The following is a 22,902-nucleotide window of genomic DNA, read 5'->3' on the forward strand; positions in this document are numbered from 1 at the left end:
GGATGGGGTCTCTGCTGATGGGTGCTGCTTTCCTTCGACAACGTTTCGTGTAGATGGTGGGGAGGGCTTTATGCATGATAGACTGAGCCATATCCACTAGTTTTTGGAGGATTTTCCATTCAAGGACATTGGTGTTTCCATACCAGGGAGTGATGCAGCCAGTCAATATACTGTCCACCACATAACTATCAAAGGTTGTCAAAGTTTTAGATGTCATGCTGAAAATCATCACAAACTGCTGAGTAAGTAGAGGTGCTGTTGTGTTTTCTTCATAATTGCACTTATATGTTGTGCTCAGGCCAGTTCCTCCAAAATGATAACACTGAGAAATTTACAGTTGCTGTCCCTCTCCACCTCTGGGTCTCTGATGAGGCCTGGCTCATGTATCTCTGGATTCCTCTTCCTGAAGTCTATAATCAGCTCCTTGGTCTTGCTGACACTGAGTAAGAGTTTATTGTTGTGGCACCACTAAGCCAGATTTTCAATTTACCTACTAAATGCTGATTTGTCATCACCTCTGATTCAGTCTATGACAGTGGTGTCATCAGCACACTTGAATATAGCATGTGCTTGGAGGAGATGTTGTTGCCAATTCAAACTGACTGGGGTCTGCAAGTGAGGAAATCGAGGATCCAATTGCACAGAGATAGTGAAGCCAAGGTCTTGAAGTTTATTGATTAGTTTTGTGGGAATGGTGGTGTTAAATGCCGAACTATAGTCAGCAAAGAGCATCCTGATGTATGCATCTTTCAGGTCCAGCTGTTGCAGGGTTAAGTGAAAAGCCAATGAGATGGCATCTGCTGTGTATATTTCATCACCAACCTCACAAAACAGTGTGGATGTAAGTGCTGCTTGACAATAATCGTTGAGGCAGAGTACCATGTTCTTCTTAGGCACCGGTATAAGTAAGTCTGCTTGAAGCAGTTGGTTACCTCAGATTGCCAAAGTAAGTAGCTAAAGTTCTGTGTGAACACTCCAGCCAGTCGATCAGCATAGGTCTTTAGTACTTGGCCAAACATCCCATCCGGGCTGGATACTTTTCGTGGGTTCACCCTCCTGAAATCTGTTCGCACATCAGCCTCAAAGATTGTAATAATGGGATCATCAGAACTATGGGAGTTGCATGTTCCAGGTTCTTCCATGTTTTGACAGTCAAAGCGAACACAGAAGGCATTGAGCTCACCTGGAAGCGAGGCCCTGTTGTCACCTATGTCACTCAATTTTACTTTATAAGAGGTGTTGAAATTCCACATTAAAGTAAAAGAGAAGTCTGTATAGTCCTGATGCAGGGTTCCAACTGAGATTTTAATGGCTATATAAGGCCTGGTAGATGGTCACAGCTTCGCGTTTGAAAACTAGTGTTAGGTTCCAGTTGAATGCATGTTGTCAGTGACAGACCTAGTACAAGGTTCCATCTCAGAATCTGATGAATGTAATTGGCTTGGCACAGAGCAAAAGCTGGGGGGGGATGATCTGACCAGGTATGGGGTTGCAGCTCAGAACTAACAGGACTGACGTAGAGTTCCATTTTGGAATGCAGTATCTGTTACAAGCCTGGTGCAGAGTTCCATTTTGCAGTTTGATGGCTGGAACAGGCCCTTCTTTCTGCCTGATTCCATTATCAAGTCTGGTACAGGATTCCACTTCTGATCTTAAATCCTGTGCCAAACTTGGGACAAAGCCTGCAATATGATGCCCATGTCAGATCATGCTCACTTTGAAAGGAAGGAAAAAACTACAGCTGGGAGGATCCCCACCACGCCCAGTGACCAGGTGATCTCTGTCTCGGAGGCCGACGTCAGATTGTCTTTCAAGAAGGTGAACCTTCACAAGGCAACAGGTCCCGATGAAGAACCTGGTAGGGCTCTGAAAACCCATACAACCAACTGGCCGGTTTGTTCAAAGACAGTTTCAATCTCTGATGGCTGCAGCTAGAAGTTTCCACCTGCTTCAAAAGGGCATTGCAAAGAAATCTTTTTCCGTTGGGGATATGGGATGAGGAATGGCAAATGGATTCCAACTTAGATACGTGTGAGGTAATGCATTTTGAATAGTCAAACCAGGATAGGGCCTATACAGTGAATGATCGAACATTTATCAGTGTTGTGCATCAGAGGGACCTAGGAGAGCAAGTTCTAAGTTCTCTAAGAGCAGCCATGCAGCCTGAAAGGTGTTGAAGAAGGCGTTTAGCTTGCTGGCCTTCATCACTCAGCGAATCAAGTACAGGAGTAGGGACATTATGTTGCAGTTATACAAGTCGTTAGGACAGCCGCATTTGGAGTATTATGTAGGGTTTTGGTCACCATTTTATAGGAAAGACATTGTCAAGCTGGAGTGGAATTGGTTTAAGAAGATGTTGCCTGAACTAGAGATTTTGAGTTAGTGGGAGAGTTTGGCCACACTGGATCTTTATTTCCTAGAGTGCAGGAGAAATACGGTACCACATAGGAGTTTATAAAACCATGAGTGGTATGGATAGAGTGGACAGAATAATCTTTTCCCCAAGCTTGGGAAGTTCAAAACTAGAGGGCATAGATACAAGATAAGAGAGGAGAGATTTCAAAGAGATCTGATTGGTAACTTCTTTACACAAAGGGTATCTGGGCTTAGCTGCCAGGAGAAGTAATCTAGGCAGGTACAATTGCAACATTGAAGAGGCATTTGGATATGTACATGGAGGGGATGGTCTTAAAGGGTTTGGGGCTGAACACGGTAACTGGGACTATCAGGGATGTTGTGGTCGACATGGGCCAATTGGGTTGAAGTTCCATCGCCCATGCTCTGTTGCTCTATGACTCTATGAGATGTGAGAATTTTTTTTTAAACTCATGATGCTGAAAATCTAAAACAGAATATGTAGGAAATACTCAAAAGGTCAGGCCACATCTGTGAGAAGTAGAACAAAGTCAACCTTTCAGTTCAGAGACTCTTCAATTAACAAAGTTCTGTTTCCACAAATGTGGCCTATGCTGCTGAATATTTAAAACATTTTCTCTTCTTGCTTCTGAGATGAGTCTTATTTCAGCAATTGCTAAATAATACCCATTACAAATTGAAGTTGGGGTTGTTTACGCCGCTTCAGAAGTGAAGGGTGACTAATCCTAAACCCAGTGGTGTGGGAGCTCGGGCTCCTTTGACTCCTTCCTAATGGCAATAGCGAGAAGAGAGCATGTCCTGGATGGTGGAGATCCTTGATCATGGATCTGCTTTCTTGTGGTGGAATAGTATGAATGTGATGAAAAGGAAGCAAGGGAAAGGATGGGTTACACCTGAACCCAAGAGTGACTGATATCCTTGTGGCTAGAGTTGTTTGGGTGGGTTTGAACTCATTTGGTATGGGGATGGGAACCTGAGTGAGAATGCTGAAGGCGAAGTAGTTGGTTTACAAATAGAATCAATGTGTAGTGAGACTCCTAGCAAGGAGAGGCTGATGATAGGTAGGGCAAAACTGCAGTCAACAGGATGAGTTGAAATGTAAAAGGTGAACAAAATTGAAAAGGGTGAAAGGAACACTCACAATGCGCTGGAGGAACCCAGCAGGTCAGTCAGCATCAGTTGAAAAGATTAGTCGACGTTTCGGGCCGAAACCCTTCGTCAGGACTGAAGGAAGAACTTTGGGGAGGGTTTGAAGAATGCTGGTAGTTGAAAAAAAAAAGTAATTTGAAAGACAAAGGGGTGGGGGAGGGGAAGCAGGGAGGTGATTGGCAGGAGAACAATGCGCAGTAGTAGAAGGAGGCGGAACTATGAGGGAGGTGATGTGAAATAGCTCCCTTCCTCTATCCCTATTTAACATCACCTCCCTCATAGTTCTGCCTCCTTCTACTACTGCGCATTGTTCTCCTGCCAATCTCCTCCCTGCTTCCCCTCCCCCACCCCTTTGTCTTTCAAATTACCTTTTTTTTCAACTACCAGCATTCTTCAAACCCTCCCCAAAGTTCTTCCTTCAGTCCTGACGAAGGGTTTCGGCCCGAAACGTCGACTAATCTTTTCAACTGATGCTGACTGACCTGCTGGGTTCCTCCAGCGCATTGTGAGTGTTCCTTTGACAACAGCATCTGCAGATTATTTTGTGTTTTTGAAAAGGGTGAATACAGGACCGAAGATGTAATATCTGAATGCACGCAGTATGCAGAATAAGGTAGATGAACATGCAGCACAGTTGCGGATTGGCATGAATGACGTGGTAGGCATCACTGAACCATGGTTGGTGATAGCCAAAGATGGGAGGATAAAGTGTAGGTTAGGGCATGTGTGTGTGTGTGAGATTGGGTGAAGGGATTTAGAATGTAAGTCTATTGCACACTCTGGAGCAGAAGGTGGCGGTAATGCACCATTAAGCTGGGTGCCAACCGCCGTAAAACAAGACGGAGAAGAAGAAGAACCATGGTTGAAAAAACGATTATAGCTCGTAGCGTAAGGTCCAAGGATACACAATGTACCAAAGGACAGGCAAGCAGGCAGAGGGGGTGCCATGGCTCTGTTGGTAAAAAATGAAATCAAATTATTAGAAAGAGGTGACAAAGGATCAGAAGGTGTGGAATCATTTTGGATAGAGCTAAGGAACAGCAAGGATAAAAAGACCCTGATGAGAGTTTAATACAGACCCCCAAAAATGGTATGGATGTGGTCTACAAATTACTATGGGAGATAGAAAATGCATGCCAAAAAGGCAATGTTACAAAGTCATGGCAGCTAGATTCGGAAAATCAGGCTGGTGCTGGATTCCAAGAAGGGTAACTTCTAGAATTCCTACAAGATGGCTTTTCAGAGCTGCTTGTGGTTAAGCACACTAGGGTATCAGCTATTCCGGATTGCGTATTGTGCTATGACCCAGAATTGATTAGAGAGCTTAAGGTAAACTAGGGGAAAGTGATTATAATATGATCAAATTCACCCTGAAATTTGAGAAGGAGAAGCTAAAGTCAGATGTATTGGTATTACAGTAGAGTAAAGGGAATTGGAGAGGCATGAGAGAGAGGAGCTGGCCAGAATTGATTGGAAAAGAACACTGGCAGGGAGGATGGCAGAGCAGCAATGGCTGGAATTTACTGGAAGAAATTTGGAAGGCACAGGATATATACATAACGAAGAGGAAGAAGTATTCTAAAGGCGAGGTGACACAACCTTGGCTAACAAGAGATGTCAAAGCCAACATAAAAGCCAAAGAGAGGGCATGTAAGGCAGCAAAAATTAGTGGTAAGTTAGAGGATTGGGAAGTTTTAAAAACCAACAGAAGGCAACCAAAAAAAGACATTAACAAGTTAAAGATGGAATATGAAAGTGAGCTCACCAATAATATTAAAGTGGATACCAAGAGTTTCTTCAGATACATAAAGTGTAAAAGAGAGGCAAGAGTAGATATTGGACCACTAAAAAATGATGCTGGAGAGGGAGTAATAGGGAAAATGAAATAGTGGATGAACAGAATAAGTATTTTACATTTGTCTTCACTGTGGAAGATAACATCAGTATGGTGAAAGTTCCAGATGTCAGGAATCATGAAGTGTGTGAAGTAACCATTAATAGGGAGAAGCTTCTTGGGAAACTGAAAAGTCTGAAGGTAGATAAGTCACCTGGACCAGATGCTGTACACCTCACAATTCTGAAAGAAGTGGCTGAAGAGGTTGTGGAGGCATTAGTAATAATCCTTCAAGAATTGCCGGTAGACTGAAAAATTGCAAAAGTCATGTCATTCTTCAAGAAGGGAGAGAGGCAGAAGAAAGGAAACTATAGGCCAGTTAGACAGACATCAGTGGAAAGATGTTGGAGTCGATTGTTAAAGATGTGGTTTTGGGGTACTTGGAGGCACATGATAAAATAGGCCATAGTCAGCATGGTTTCCTCAAGGGAAAATCTTGCCTGACAAATCTATTGGAATTCTTTGAAGAAATAACAAGTAGGACATATAAAGAAGAATCTGATGTTGATGTTGTGCACTTGGATTTTCAGAAGGCCTTTGACAAGGTGCCACGTATGAGGTTACTTAACAAGCTATGAACCCATGGTATTACAGGAAAGATTCTAGCATGAATAAAGCAGTAGCTGATTGGCAGGAGGCAAAGACTGGGGATAAAGGGAGCTTTTTCTGGCTGGCTGCCAGTCACCAGTGGTGTTCCACAGGGGTCTGTGTTGGGACTGGTTCTTTCTATTCTATATGTCAATGATTTAGATGATAGAATTGATCACCATGCTTTGTTGCAAGTTTGCAGACATTATGAAGATAGGTGAATGGGCAGGTAGTTTTGAGGAAGTAGAGAGGCTCAGAAGGACTTAGGCAGATCAGGAGAACGGGCAAAGAAATGGCACATGGAAGATAGTGTCAGGAATGTATGGTCAAGCAGTTTGGTAGAGGTAATGAAAGGGTTGACTGTTTTCTAAATGGAGAGGAAATACAAAAATCTGAGGTAAAAATGGACTTGGGAGTCATTGTGCAGGATTCCATAAAGGTTAATTTGCAGGTTGAGTCTGCAGTGAGGAAGGCAAATGTGATGTTAGTGTTCATTTCAAAAGGACATAATGCTGAGACTTTATGAAGCCCTTGAGGCCTCACTTGAAGTATTGTGAAGAGTATTTCACCCCTTTTCTTAGAAAGGATGTGCTGAAACTGGAGAGGGTTCAAAGCAGGTCCAGGATTGATCCTCTTCTCACATGAAGAGTATTTGATGGCTCTGGGCCTGTATTCACTAGAATTCAGATGTTTGAGGGGTGACCTAACTGAAACCTATTGTATGGTGAAGGGCCTTGATGGAGTGGATGTGGAGAGGATATTTTCTATTGTGGGAGAGTCTAAAACCAGAGGACACAGCCTCTGAATAAAGGGGTGACCTTTTAGAATGGAAATGAGGAGGAATTGCTTTAGCCAGCCAGTCGTGAATCTGTGGAGTTCTTTGCCACAGGCAGCTGTGGAGACCAAGCCTTTATGTATACTTAAGGCATAAATTGATAGATTCTTGATTGGTCAGGGCATGAAAGGATATGGGGAAGAGGCAGGAGATTGGGGCTGAGGAGAAAATTTGACCAGCCATGGTGAATTGGCGAAGTAGACTCGATGCTCCTGTATCTTATGGTCTAAATAACGGGGCTTAGCTTCGCCAAGTCACCAACACTCTGTGGCTTCTACCACAGTGTATTAAAAGCAATAAATATGCAAAAAATGCAAATGTATTTACTATATTTTTTCAAAGCTCTATTTAAAACTGAAAGAAAACTCAACAGTAGGATAAAAAAGGACACAGATTCTGATGAATTGGTGTGATTTAAAAGGTGATACAATAGATAGTAAGAGCCTCAACACATGAACACAAAAGAAATTTGCTAGAGATATATGGATCACTACAATTTAGTTAAAATTACATTCAGAAAAAGAGAATGGTCAAAAGTAATGCAAACCACATCACTGATGTTGGTGATAACGTAAGTGAAAATAATGAAAGACACTGTGTAATTACTTTGCTGCAATATTTACAACTCTAAGAATCCAATCAAGGTTTAGGGCTCACCAAAATAAAACACTATAAGAGTAAATAAATCTCAAGATTGCATTGCTTCTGTTCCAGTATTTGAAAGGGAATAGCAGGGAACACTGCAGATCCCCTAACAATATCTTCTGAATTTCTAATGCCACTTTTCTGTTCGAGGAATAATAGAGGGAATCCAAACAAAATAACAGAACAGTTAATCTAACATCTGTTAATTGGAAGCTACAGACAATAGTATCAAATTAAATATAGTTAACAGCTGATTGTCTTGATTTTTTTTAATTAACGAAAAGCCCACAGTCATTAAAAAGGGTAGATCATTCTTGACAAACTTAGTTGATCTTTTTTTGAGGAGCTGCCTCAAGTAGTGTAGGGAATTATATATTATGTGGATTTCCAGACGATATGTGAGAAGTTCCTTTATGAATTGGAATTAATGGCAAATTATTGACTAGGTTTCAAACACAAGGGCTGGAGGTAGCAGTTAGGGATAGTAACAAGTACTTAAAATTAGAATATGACTAGTGGTAAGGCCACCCTATCTTATGTAATTATTTTTCATATAGTTAGCCAGATATCCATGTTTTCTGCTGTTACAGATAGGTAACATTGTATACGATTAGAGAAAGCATTAGATTGAAAAGTGATATTAACAGATTAAGCAAGTGGTCAAAGTATTAACAAATAGATTCAATGCAAGCAAATTAGAACTCCTGCTTTGGACTCACGGGGAAAGTCAGGAGAAGTGGTATAAAAAATCCATATTCATTTTCTATGGAGTGTCTTGGACTGTTGCAGTTTAATATTTTGGAATTTATTAACTTTACACACAAGACATATAAATTTGCCTGTTCTCCTTTCAGGTCAAAAAAATGGTGTGCTATTCCTGCATTTGCTGGGATATTTTCACATTAACATTATTTTACATTTCCTTAAACCTGACGCTAGACTCCCCAGCCTGTAAAGTAGTCCAGACCTGAACAGCATTTGTCTTCTTTTACAGGTCAACAACATCAACGTGGTGAAGGTTGGACACAAGCAAGTGGTCTCCATGATCCGACAGGGAGGAAATAACCTGCTGATGAAGGTGGTGACAGTCAGTCGAAAGCCAGAACTGGAAGATGGAATGAGGAAAAAAGGTCAGGCAATAGTTAATGGTAATTACAGATTTCTGTTAGAGTTAACGTTATTGCCAATTGTGTGTGGTTGCTTGTACTTGTTGTAGAGAATGTCTCTAAGTTACTTGATATTTGTGTGAGGTGTGCAACATGGGTTTTCTCAAAGAAGGCACTGAACTACACGTTGAGTAGCAGAAATTCAAAGTAGTGGCAAGTTTTCATCTAATGTACCAAAAGAAAAAAAACATTTTGGGTATAAGAATGCCGTTAGTTGGTTGCAGAGTATTTGTGTTTTCCCCACTGTTATTCATAGATAGACTAATGGGCACTTAATTTCAATTATATAGGGAGCTCATCAGAGGATCCCCTCTCTTAATCAGCTTACGTGCAAAACCTTCAGCCACATAAATTCGAAATAGAGTCAATTCTTTTTCCTTATCAAGTTAAAGAGTGAACTGGAGCATTCTTTTCTCAAAATATGTAATGGACTGTACAAAATTGCCACCAGTAAGGGAAAAAATCAAGTTCTTTTCTCTTATATTGAGAAGGAATTAATCAAAACTCTGTCCAACTGAAGCTGTCTCCTCTTTGGCGAAGTTCCTACCATCCAGCCACCATCCACTTTTCAGTCAACTTGAAACATTTTGAAGCATGTTCCTTTCATTAGCTTAAGTAATTAATTAACCTCCCTCATCTATGCAGCTTTGATTTGTGCTGAGTTAACTGATGTTAGATCGGATGTGGTAGCTCTCTCTCACTCACATTTACTGAGGAGAAAATATTGACTTCTGATCAAGTGTAAATATGTCAACAATAGTGAGGGCAAAATTAGGCTCACATCTGATGCCCAAAACAGTTAATTAATGTAGAACAACAAAAAGAGTGATCACTCAGATGAAGCATCAAAAGGAAGAGTATGTCTGGGAAGGGCACCAGGGAGGGAGATGGAAACTGAGCAGACAGGCCAAGAGCAACAGATACTAAGTAGTTAACTCATCTGTGGGATGCCTTGATATTTGTATGGATGCTTCCTGCCATGGATACACAGTCAAGTGAATTATTGCTGAATGTGTTATTCATCTATTTAGCAAAGTGTGTTTAACTAATTAATGTATGTTGGTAAAATAAGGTAATGTGCAAGATTGAAATGGCAATTAGTGGCTCTGTTGAAGTACAGTAGTCGTCCCTTTATAATGAACTCAATTTTAGTTTGGATTTGAAGACTACTTTTGTTGGGTTGTCGTTGAAATATTGTGTAGAATAATGACTATGATATCTCCTTAACTGCTTTGGAGAATTCTGATTGTGTTAATTCTGCTTAGCAGCTCCCAGTCCAGTTCTCAGAAATATTCATTGAAAAGTTATCAAATCCTTGACTGAGGATAGCTGATGGCATATACAAAAACTGGTTCATTTTCAGGATCTTACAGAAGAATGGAGCATAAAGACTGAGTAAACTCTAATCTACAGAATAGAACTGATAGAGAAAGCCTATAAAAACCTGCAGACTGCAGAAAAAAGGGAAGCCTGAGAGTTTCAAGGAGTTTGACAGTAGGAAGTACTGAGAAGGATAAAGAAGATTAAATATATGCAAATGTTTATCAAGTGTATAGAAGACGCAAGTTGGCTACACTGTTAATAGGCCCCTTCACTCAAGCCCATCTACCTCAAACCTTTCCTTATTTGTTATTGGACATCAGTTTTATTTAAGATACACCTTTCATGCTTCTCATGCCATTTCAGTGTTAATTTGACCTATTTCTGTAAACTCACATACAACAACTGCTACACTAAATTTCTAAACGTAGTTCACATTGGCATAGTGCAGTTGCAATTGCTAAGATTGAAATGGAAGTCTACAGGTGTAAAACCACAGAATGTAAGAAAAACACTGACAATCTACAAAGAGTTGCAGGGCTTGCACTTGGTAGGGTAATGGTAAATTCATTAGGGTTAAGGTTAGGATGGTTTTTCGTTAAAATAATTAAAAGTCATGAAGCAGGGAGATTTTTTTTAAGGTAAAGCATTGGGGATTTAGGGTTAGAACTGAAAATCATAGAACTCCTGATAAACTTGCAGATAACTTTGGTTAGATTCCATTCGGAGAACTGTGCATCCTTTGGCCTCATTGTCATCAAAAGGATGTTGGAGCACTTTGGGATGATTAAAATATTTATAAGGATATTATCAAAATAATGTGTTAAACTTACCTGTTATAAAGATCTGAATAGTTGGGAGGTATTTTCTCTAGAAAAAAGATGCGGTGACCTTATACAATTCTTCAAGGTGATTAGAATATTTCCACTTGTAGAGAAAATTAAAACTATAGTTCTTAAATATAAGATGGTCACTGACAATTGCCGTGCTAATTCAGGAGAAACTCTTCAAGAGACTGGTAATAGTGGGAAACACACTGACACAAGAAATTGCGTCAACAGTATCAATGATTCAAGGAGAAGCTACATAACCAGAGGGAAGAAAGGGTGAGAAAAATATACTGATGGAAGACAGTTGAAGAGGGATGGGAGGAGATTTGCAAGAGGTATATGTACTACACTTAATAATCTGTTGCTTTGCCACATAGTCTATGTAAATCTGGTAGAACTGGAAGTAATTTTTTAGGAAGAAAAGACTCTTTAGCACAAAGACTATGACAACTATGTGGATTCATTAGTCAGCAGGTTAGGATAGTAGTTTCAGAAATTAAATTGTCCTCATTGGGGAAAATTAGGCCAAGGATATTGAGACTTAAAACATTCAAGGAAAAAGGTGATTTTTTTTTGAGGTTATTCTTGGGAAGCCGGGAACACTTACAAAGCCATAGCATGCCATTGCAACTTGTCTGATTGGTGAACCATGTCTTGAAGAGCACAATGTTTTAATGTAGTATGATCGATTCAGCAAACATGATGATTCATATGTGTATGTGTCCTCATGTATGACTTAGCAGGGTACTGGGAGGGGGATCGCCAGCTCTCTTCTGCCAATTTGGAAGTGCTTTGTTATTTTGCAAACTGCTGCTGATAAAGCTTTGGTGTGTTCATAAAGGACATCATCCAGGTAGTGCCATTCACGGTTGTAAATGTATTTGACTGAGTCAGAAGGAAACTGAGGAACCAGAGTACAAGGTGAAGTCAAAACCAGTCATATACGTAGTTGTTAAACCAGTGGAATACTTGCTGAGCTCTAGTAACTGTTGTAGTAATGAATGAGTATTAACAGACTAACGCAAGAATAGTCCTAAGAAAGACAATTATTGATGTATCTAAAAAGAGGTGTAATTAACACATCTGGAGTGGGTGGGGTTGTGATATTTGATTAGTCAAATGCAAGAGATGTTGGAAAGATTGACTTCAATGTACACATTAAAGAATAATCTCATCCATGGTAAATTATTTTCACCGTAAGCTTAATGAGTGGGAATATCATTGAAAATGTCAAACTGAGGTAATTATCACAATGGTAAAAGTTAAGGGTGGCGAAACTAGGGCAAAGTAGAAGACACGGTTTTGATGATATGTAACTTTCTAAATAATGGTTTATATTGTACATAAGAATGAAGCATGCATTTCTTTGACATCAAGACTTTGTTAGCGACAACAGAGGACCATCAAGAGGCCACTGGGCCATCACTGTCAGGAGAGTTAATAAATTTGTGCAAAAAAAGTGCCCCAAACTGCAAACGGCTGTCGCAAACGAGATAATGAACCAATAAAAAAAACCAAAAAAAAGGGGTTGCGAAACTAAGCAGCACCACACTAGGAAACGCAAACCAACTGCACAGAACAGCAGGGCACCTAGCGAAATATCTCCCTTGAACCAAGAAACTGCTAGTTCAACTGTTCAACAAGGCACCGATGAGACCACCTCCACGCCAGAGCCTGTCACCGAATCTGGTAAGTCCTGTGAATGATGTCTGCTGTCTGTTTTAGTTAGAAATAAATAAATACTAACAACATAGCCCTCTCCATTACTCCGCTAATATGCATGCTAGCAATGCTCCTTCAGAGACCCTGTAGCTCCTTAGACATAATGCCCCAAGTCCACAATCGTTTGCTGTGCCTGCAGTAAGTTTTCTTGAGAAGTGGCACTTTGATGCTGTCCTGATGGCTCAGTGGGAGAACCGTGCAGACCAGGAAGGCCCTAGGTTGAACCCTTGGTCTGTGCTAAGTTAGTTGACTTCAGCCAAGGGTAGCAAGTGGGAGTTGGGTTTGGTGTGGGTGGGTGGCAGGGTGGGAGTGAGATTATTATAATTGGCCTTAATAGCCCTGGTTTAGGAAAGGATGAAAAAAAAAACAAAAGTCAGCTAGGATTGCCACTCCTGATCGATATCTAGTGACTCCTGCTGAGAAGCGTGCCTGCGAGTGGAATGTGGAATTTGGGGTGAGGATGAGTTGGGCTTGGTTGTGATTTCTCCTCAGTCAAATTACCTTCCAATGCAGGCTGCTTGGTCTTGTCTGGAAAACAGGTTGGTGGGAAATGTACTACAGGGAAGCCAGTGTTTGTTGGACCATCGCTTAGCAGGAGTCACTCCTATCAGGAGAGGAGAGGAGAGGGAAACACAATTGGAGAAGCGTCAGTGGTACTCTGTCGTCTGCAACAGTCTGATTGTAAAAAAAAAATCTCAAATTGTTACAATACCCCAGATCCAGCATTAAAGGTGACTTCTTATGTCTCCACAGATGAATCTCTCACTTCAAACAGCACTGAGTCACTGGAAGGACTCATCAATATTTTCAAAGATGACGATGCTTCTGAGGAGAATGATGGCAAGTCCGATCAGGGGGAAAGTGCCACGACCCCACAAGACCTAGGATCTACTCTCCACACCTGTGACAGTGCTCTGGATTTGCAGGAGGACCCACCACAGGAACTGCTTCCTGTAGTCGGACCTTCCCAAGAGCATCTCCTGGATGGTGGCATCCAAGCCGGAGAGCCCACCCTAGATGACCAAAGGCCACATCAGCCACAGCTGACAGGTGCCGTGCCTGAAACATCTGCAGCCCACACCCATCAGATGCTGGAGCAGACCATTCATCTCCTTCATGAGGCAGTGCAGAATTTCCATGTCACCGTGCAGACTGGATACACCCAGATGCACAGTGACATGACAAGGTCGCACACTATTATGCAGTTTGGTTGGACACAGTTCACTGAGCAGGTTGGGTGTCTCGTCAGTCTGCTCAGGACCTTGGTACAAGATCACCATGCCCCTTCCCCTCAGCTCCGAGACGTTGCTGTTCAGAGCTCCGTCAAGTCCCCCGAGGGCCAGTCTCCTGGGGTGGTGCTGCCAGCTGCTAACCCTCCTGTGGCTGATGTAGTGCCAAATGTACAGTGCAGCACAGTGGAGGCTCACTTGAATGACGAGTCCTCCCAAAACCCAGGCACTGGTCCTTCTGTAAATAGAACACATGTACATAGTTTTCATATATAATCATGTAAATAAATCAAATGCAGTGACACAGTTTGGGTTTCGCCATTGTTAAGTTTGCACATCTTCTACATAAGTCAACAAGACTACCTCAACACTACCAACTGAAAAGAAGTGCTCTGTAATTCTGTTTTACTTTGTATGTTCATCAGTACAGCTACTTTATGTAGACATCTACACTATTACAATGGAACAAAACATAAATGTTCATTATCTGTACTGTTCATCAAAACATTTGACTAAACAATTTCTATTTCATCACTTCTTTGTCCAGTGTCTTCTTTCTTCTTCCACACTAATATTTAAAAAATATACTAGCTCTGTTTTCCCTGGTACATTTCTGAGCTACAGTTTCATATCCATAGAAATATTTCTGGTGAAATTATGTTGTCTGATTATAAGGACAGCAAAGGTCTTTTCTATAAGGTGATGCCTGAAATTCACACAACACTAAAACTGCAGCTGAGCCTCTGCTTTGTAGAGATTTACTTTTACTCCTGTACAGCATACTTAGTTTAATAAACTATGTAATACTGCAGGCAGCATTCTCAATACTGCACTGACAAACCTATCAAGACTGAGCTCGGGCCCTGGTGTGCTGTTTCCCTTATATTTCCTTTTCAATGGTACCCAACGTGTGTACATCACAGGCTTTAGATTACTTTCCTGTTTTAAAGAGTGATTTGGATATTGACATCAAAACATGTAGTTTCTGTTGGTTGTGGGAAAAAAAGTAAATGCTAATATCTAGTCACTTACTATTTGAGACATAGTGACTGTCTTGTGCAGATAAACTAAGCTGACATTTTGTGCCAGAAATGTTTTAAATATGTTAATGTGATGAAGACTACTAAGATAGATGTTGGCTGGTGAGGAACATTGGCCAGGCGAACCGGAGAACACTGCTCTTCCTCAGAGTTCAGTCACAGAATCTTTGATAAGAAAACCATATTAACCATACAAGTTTGTAAACAGAAGTAAGCAGTGAGTCTGAGTTTGTACTATAATAACTGCATTCTTCTGCACACTTTAACCTGCCTTGCTTTTTCCGACAACTTCTAACAGTTAGCTGCATTCCCCTTAAGTGGAGTTTAATCTGGCCATTTTTGAAGTATTGTACCTTGGTAGGTCAAAAATAAAGAGACCCTTAACAGTGTTGATGAACAGAAGGATCTTGAGGTCCAAGTTCATAGCTCCCTGAAGGTAGCTGAACAGGTTGACAGGTTATTCATGTAATTGGTTTGGCAGAACATTGTGGGCCAAAGGGTCTGTACTGTTCTATGTTCTATAACATCAAAACGCTTCATTGCATAAAAATCATTCCATAAATTTGAGTCAAAAGAGTAGATTGTTTAGAACTGAGTTGAGAGAAAAATAAAATCTTCAGAGAAAGAGTTTTGAAAATTTAGAATTCTCAACTCAAGAAGTCTTGGGAGGCCAAATTATCCAGTTCCCTCAAAACAAACTCAATAGGTTATTGGATGTTAAGGGAGTGAAATGCTGTGTTGGTACATGGCCAAGTGGTTAAGGCGTTCGTCTAGTGATTTGAAGGTCGCTAGTTCGAGCCTTGAGTGAGACAGCGTGTGTGTCCTCGAGCAAGGCACTTAACCACACATTGCTTTGCGACGACACTGGTGCCAAGCTGTATGGGTCCTAATGCCCTTCCCTTGGACAGCATCGGTGGCGTGGAGAGGGGAGACTTGCAGCATGGGCAACTTCCATACAACCTTGCCCAGGCCTGTGCCCCGGAAACTTTCCAAGGCACAAATCCATGGTCTCATGAGACTAATGGATGCCTAATAATAATAATAGTGCTGAGTTAGTATAGCAGCCATGATCTTGAGGAATAATGAAGCAAACTTAAATGTGCAGATAGTTTACTCCTACTACTACTTCGTATGTTCTTATGAATTGGACCACATAGACACAGAATCAAAGACACCGTAACGATCTTCTTGAAAACATCGAGGTGTTAGTTTCAGACAATCTAGCAAAGTAACATCTTGGCATACTGATGCTCTCAAAATCATACCTCTCAGTCAAAGTTCTAGAGCACCATTCCTGATAGGACAGATGCACCTGAGAAGGCTGCACTATGTCAGTCAGGAAGGATTGATCTTAAAACACAACAATCTTTATGCAAGGTCACATGAAATCCTGTGTCTTAAAATTAATATAGTCGAGGAAATATTATTCTGATTGCCACCTTCCTCAGCTAATGCATCGATCACCATACTGAACAGCACTAGGACAAGAGCAGTACAGAATTTACTCTGGATGAAGGACTTTAATGTTCTTCAAAAAGAAATGCTCAATAGCATCCACCATTGACCAATCTGGCTGAGTTCTGAATAGAACTATTATTTCTGAACTGAATAGAATAGAACTGAGTAGCTCTGAACTATTTGACTGGACATGAAGCAGGTGGTGAGAGAACAGAAAGAAACAGAGATTAATGCAGTCTACACATCTATGCACCCGAACTTTGATGCAGGTGTACCTCAAGGCATCCACCTGCTTTATCAATGACTGTAAATCCAACTTTGGAAGGACAGCCAATTCTTATGAAAGGTCTTCAACCCAAAGCATCAACTCTGTTTCACTGTCCTGACCTGTTGAATATCCTCAACATTTTCATTTTTATTTCAGGTTTCTAGGTCTTTATTATTTTATTTTTAGACTTTCATAAATATTTTTATGTGCTGATAATTGTACAGTGTCATTGAAAATGTGAGACACTGGCCGTCTCCAATAAGAGAAAATGTAACGTCTTTCCCTCAATATGCAAAGATATTACCTACATGAAGTCTTCCAACATCTAAGTCCTGGGGTCACCATCAAGCAGAATTTTAACTGGAAAGCTGATCCAATGATGAATATGGCAAATCCTGAATTCTTAAATTCTTTCTGGCATCTACAAAGCACAGATTGAGAACAAGATGGAATGATTTTCACTTGCATGAATGAGCATTAGAGAAGCACATTAAGGGATAATAGAAGGATAATAATAGAGAATATTTCTGAATAGGAGATTTCAACATCATTCACTAATAGCAACTTTATATGCCATTTACTAAGCAGACTGAATCCTAAAATAGCTCTCCATCCAGGTCTGTGTCACTTGGCAGAATCTGTAGCCCCATTACGTGGAATATTCTTCCTTCAGCCGTTACTTTTCAGCCAGGAAATTCATCCTGGTTCAAAGCAGAGCTTGGAGCAGTGCCATGTTTTTACCCAAGAATAGGATGCCAATCTGTAAAAACTGATGAGTGGCAAACAGATATGTTGCAACGAATGAGGCAAACCGCAACACAGGACACAGGCAGGGCGATTTAGTTAGGATGCAGGTGTGGATGTGACCATTGAACAGCAAAAAGGAGGGAGTGCAGGAAAGCAGGAGGCAGACAGAACTTATCTTGACACGGAGCGTAGAACGGAAAGCAGCAGACAAAACTTTTTTTTAAGCACGGAGAGACAGAGTTACATAGGTAAACCTCGGTGCTGAAGTAAAACTTAGAAAACTTATCTTGACACGGAGAGACTGAGTTTCACAGGTAAATCTCGGTACTGAAGCAAAACTTAGAACACACAATCCTAAGTGGCCAGGAAACGTTAATTACCACACTGGCAAAACCAACGATCTGACAACTAGTGGGTGCAAAGCCGGGGTTCTTTTGCTGCCGGTCCTGATGAAAGCCAGGTGTGTCGTTATCAAAGGGAATTAGGAGAAAATGGGGAATTAATGGTCGGAACTGTGGCACAATCAAAGGGAAGTAGGAGAAAATGGGAAATTAATGGTTGGGACTGTTACAAAAATAGCTTGAAACAGACAACTAAATGATCCCAACTCCAAGAGATACAATCAAAGCCCTTGTAGTCTTGCCACGTCTACTTGTGCCTGTTGATGGGAAACTAAACAGCTAACGAGAAGAAGAAGCTTCATGAAAGTCTCTATCTGAAAAGATGGCAGCACCTGCCTGTGAATGTTGAAATCAAGGCTAAAGCATTGGCAGCCATGTTCAGCTTCTACCTGTTCAAATTACATACCTCTCTGGCGTGGAAACAGATTGCCATTCCTTCAGCGTCACTGCTGCGTCCAAAATAGCGGGACCCGGTGCTCGGCAGCAATATGGGAATACTTTCTCCAGGAGGACTACAGCACTTCAAGAAGGTGGCTCATCATAATCTGCTCAGATGCAAATGATACTGGATAATATAGGGAATAATCTTCACTCCTGAAAACAGGAAGATATTAAAAGAAAACAAAATAATCTCCAAAAACATCTGTGGAGTTAGGCATCATCCAGTATAAATCAACTCTCTTTATTGGCATCTGATCAACCACCATAAAAATTTGCTCCATCAGTCACTGGTGAAATGTAATTACACCATTACTTTGCAAGAAGCCTTTCTGTTACTTGCCCCAGCTTCCTTGAAGAAAGTAGGGAACCTACACCACAGAAGGAATAAGAATATGAATAAGAATAAGAATATAAAAAGTAGAAACAGGAATAAGACTCCCCTGAATCTCTCCACCATTCAGAGGCTGATCTTTTATCTCAATGCCGTTGTAAGTAAATTGCTTGAATTTCCTTTATATTCAAAACTCTATTGATATTTGCCTTTGATGTGCTCAGCAACTGAGTCTCCAAAGCCTTAGATTAATTCCAAACATTTGCTACTCTGGTGAAGAAATTTCTTAGTCCTGAATGGCTGAATTCCCTTGTGTTCTGTGGAAGGAAAGGGGTCGGTGTGCTTTCGTGGTCATAGTGTCCATGTGGCTGGACCAGGTTATTAGGGCAGCACGGTACCATAGTGTTTAGCACAGCACTTCACCAGGGTTCAATTTCCACCACTGTCTGAAGGAGTTCGTACGTTCTCCTCATGACCACGTGGGTTTCCTCCCACAGTCCAAAGACATACTACTTGGGAGGTTAATTGGTCGTTATAACTTGTCTCATGATGAGGCTAGAGTTGAATCAGGAGTTGCTAGGCATCACTGCTCAGAGGGCCAGAACTGTATATCAAAAAATACAAATGTTTGTAAATTGTTAGTGAAATTAGCACTTTGGAACTCAAAGGTCTCAACTGTGCTTTTTTCAAAGAGTAACTTCAGGTCTATGTCTTACCAGCGAATAACTGTAATTTCACAATTTTATTTCCCATATTTGTAGCACTGCAATTCAGATTTTTATGCTATTTGTTTCTCTTCACTGTATATTGTTTGAGATAACATCTTTCTTTTAGCTTTAGATTTGGTTTTCTACAAAACTTCACTTCTCATTGTTACATTTTAGAGTTGTAGAGTAACGCTGTACAGCAACCGGTCCTTTGGCCCAATTAGTCCAGGCCTTGGCATCCTCCCTGCTGCTCCCAGTTGCCTGTGATCAGCCCATGATCCTCCAAACCCTTCCCCTTCAAATACATATCCAAATGCTGCTGCAATGTTACAATCGTACCCACATTGACCACTTCACTGGCTGTTCATTCCAGATAATCACTATCTTCCACCCCTCATTCTCCTGGGCTGCTGTCTGACCAGCTCGGAATAAAGCTCCAGCCTGACTAACCTCTCCCTATCACTCAGGCCCTGAGTTCCGGGCAGCATCTTTGTAGATCTGTTTGGCACCCTCTTCAGCTTGATATCTTTCCTATAACAGGGTGACCAAAGCTGTACATGATACCCCAAGTGCAGTCTCACCAATTTATATATATAACGTCCCTACTCTTAAACCTGATGCCCTGAATGATGAAAGCCAGTATGCGAAACACCTTCTTCATTCTCCTGTCTACTTGTATGGCTGCTTGCAGGGAACTGTGCACTTTTCCTCCCAGATCCTTCTGTTCTACAACACTTGTCAGTGCCCTGTCATTCACTGGTCTGACTGTCCAAAATACATAATCTCATACTTGGCTAAATTGAAATCCATTTGCCATTCTGCAGCCCATCTCCCCAAGTGATCAAAATCTCTTTGCATTTTATTGTAACCTGTTTCACTATCAACAAGAACAACTAATTTACTACTGTTGGCAGACATGCTAATCACTCCATCTGCATTCATATCCGACTTAGAGGTCCCAACACTGAGCCCTGGGGCACATTAGTCACAGGCCTCTGGTTGAAGAATCGACCTTCAACCCACCAACCTCTGCTTCCTATCAGCGAGCCAATTCTAACTCTATCTCGCTAGCTCCTGCTGAATCAATGCAATGTAACCTTCCAGATCAGCCTGCCACGCGGGACCATGTCAACGTTCCACATACATAACGTTCACTGTCCTACGTTCATCTATCCCCTTAGTTAGCTCTTTGAAAAACTCCAAAAGACTTGTCAGACATGACTTCTGACACACAAAACCATGGTGACTATTCTTGAATTTGCGTCGGCTCCTCCTGCTTTCTCCAGACTCAAAGGGTAGCCATGGGAACCCACATGGGCCCCAGCTATGCCTCCCTCTTCATTGGCTACGTAGAACAGTCCATGTTCCCAGGCTTCCCCAGTAATGCTCCCAAACTCTTACTCTGCTACATTGACAACTGCATTGGTGCTACAATTTCATCAAATTTGCTTCTAACTTCCACTCTACCCTTAAATTCACATGGTCCATATCTGACACCTCCCTCCAATTTGACTTGGTCTATATCTGACACCTCCTCCCCTCACCTGGCATCTGGCATCTTCTCCCTTTCTAGTCCTGAGGAAGGGTCTCAGCCTGAAACATCAACTGTTTATTCATTTCCATAGATGCTGCCTGACCTGCTGAGTTCCTCCCGCATTTTGTGTGTATTCCTGATCAGGCTGTGACTGACTTCCCTCCAGTAACTTCTCTGCAACTGAAGTCAGGCTTACCTGCCAGTAGATCCCTGGCCTGTCCTTTCCACATTAGCCATCCTCCAATCTTCTGAAACTTCGTAAGTTGTCAGCAAAAAAGGAAATAGCTTTAGAAGGTCCTCCACAGTTTCTTAAGGTTGGAAAAGGAGATGTGCACTTGGTCAGGCCCATTTTAATGCGTTCCAAAGCTGCAAAAACCTCTTTCCTTGTCATATGCCTTTGATTGAAGACCTCTCTACTTATTACTCTCATTCCTTTGGCATCCAAGATATTCTCCTTAGTAAACACCGAGGAGAAATAGACTTTAAAAATCTCAGCCATCACCTGCTGATGATCTTTAAGAGGACCTGGTTTCTCCCGAGTCATACTTTAACTGTTAATATAACTGACTTTGTATCAGTTTACAATTTGCATGTTATTAATAATGGGGCACATTTCACCTCTTCCCTCATTCATTTATTTAGAGATACAGCACAGAGCAGTCTTTTCCGGCCCTTTGAGCTGTGCTGCCAACAACCCTCCGATTCAACCCCAGCCTAATCACAGGACAATTTACAATGTCCAATTAACTGGTATATCTTTGGGCTGTGGCAGGAAACTAGGGCACCCAGAATGTGTTCGTAGTGAGAATGTACAGGTTCCTGACAGATGACATTGGAATCAAAATCTGACCTCCAACACCCCAAGCTGAAATAGTGTCTCGCTAGCCACTACACTACCATGGCGCCATAGACACTAAAGTAATATTTCTTCCAACACCCGTCCTGTACTGCAGAGTAATTCCTTTTTTAACCTGCTCTATATTTCATATTTCAATTTGCTTAGTCATGCAATTCTAAATACTAGTTCAATTTCTGGCTTAGGAGGATTGTCAGTGTCACTCTGTGTTCCAGTATGAAATCCAAAGAATGCTGGTATTAATCTCCCACAGACTGGGAGATTTTGTGGTAAGGTGGAGTTTCAGTTGGTCAGAATATAAAGCAAGCTGGAGGAGGCATGTTGCATATTCCTATAGTTATTTTCTTTCCTACTATGCTGAAACCAAAGCATATGAAAATAGATACGAAGTACTTGTATTCACAATGACGTACACTTAGTGATCATTTTATGAGATATTTCATTTACCTAATAGAGTGACCACTATATGAATGTCTGTGTTTCTGTAGCCCAAAGTTCAAAGTGTTGTGCATTCAAAGATGCTCTTCTGCACACCAATGTTGTAATGTGTAGTTATTGGATTTACTGTCACCTTCCAGTCAGCTTGAAACAGTCTGGCCATTCTCCTCTGACCGTTCTCATTAACAAGGCATTTTCATCCACTGGATTTTTTTGTTTTTCTCACCATCCTTTGTAAACTCTAGAAACTGTTGTGCATGAAAATCCCAGGAGACAGGCAGTTTCTGAGATACTCAAACCACCCTCTCTGGCACCAGCAATCATTACATGGACAGAGTCATTTAGATCACATTTCTTCCCCTTCTGACATTTTGTGTGAACAACTGAACCTCTTGACCATGTCTGCATGCTTTTATGCATTGAGTTGCTGCCACATGATTGACTGATTACATATGTGCATTAGCAAGCAGGTGTACGGGTGTACCTAATAAAGTGACTACAGAGTGCACTGCTTCATGTGGTGGTTGTCAGAGGCTGTTTGAAACTCTCATCATTGGGAGCTTATCCCCACTACCTCCCCCCCCCCCGCCCCCCCAATTATAACAACCTTAAGGAACCAAATAGGCTTGCTCAAATGTATTAGTGTAAGGCTTCTAATCTGTTTCATCCTCTTAGCTGAATACAGATTTTTTTCTGGTCAGAATAAAGTTACAAGGTAGACACCCAGTCGTAGTACTTATCCGAAATGTACCACTGTCTTGGGTGAATGTTATCTTCGTGCTTAGCATTTGAAGAGTTGATGTCCGATTAACGAGTGCACAGGACTCAGAATGGCACATTACTGTTTGAGAAGTTTGGATAGGTGCATACATGGCAGGGGTATGGAGGGTTATGGTCCTAGAGCAGATTGATGGGAGCAGGTAGTTT

The 22,902-nt window shown here is 41.3% G+C and overlaps 1 protein-coding gene across 6 annotated transcripts in view; it reads left to right on the forward strand.

Annotated features, from left to right (window-relative positions):
- Positions 1-22,902, forward strand: part of shank3a (SH3 and multiple ankyrin repeat domains 3a) — a 1,110,717-nt gene that overhangs the window by 927,699 nt on the left and 160,116 nt on the right. For all 6 annotated transcript variants that reach the window (XM_063072946.1, XM_063072949.1, XM_063072948.1 and 3 more), the window contains one exon: positions 8,482-8,617. In XM_063072946.1, the coding sequence (XP_062929016.1) occupies positions 8,482-8,617 (136 nt within the window). The remainder of the gene's footprint in view (positions 1-8,481; positions 8,618-22,902) is intronic.

The sequence above is a fragment of the Mobula hypostoma genome, chromosome 20 (genome assembly GCF_963921235.1).
Source record: "Mobula hypostoma chromosome 20, sMobHyp1.1, whole genome shotgun sequence".
NCBI classification, from domain to species: Eukaryota; Metazoa; Chordata; class Chondrichthyes; order Myliobatiformes; family Myliobatidae; genus Mobula; species Mobula hypostoma.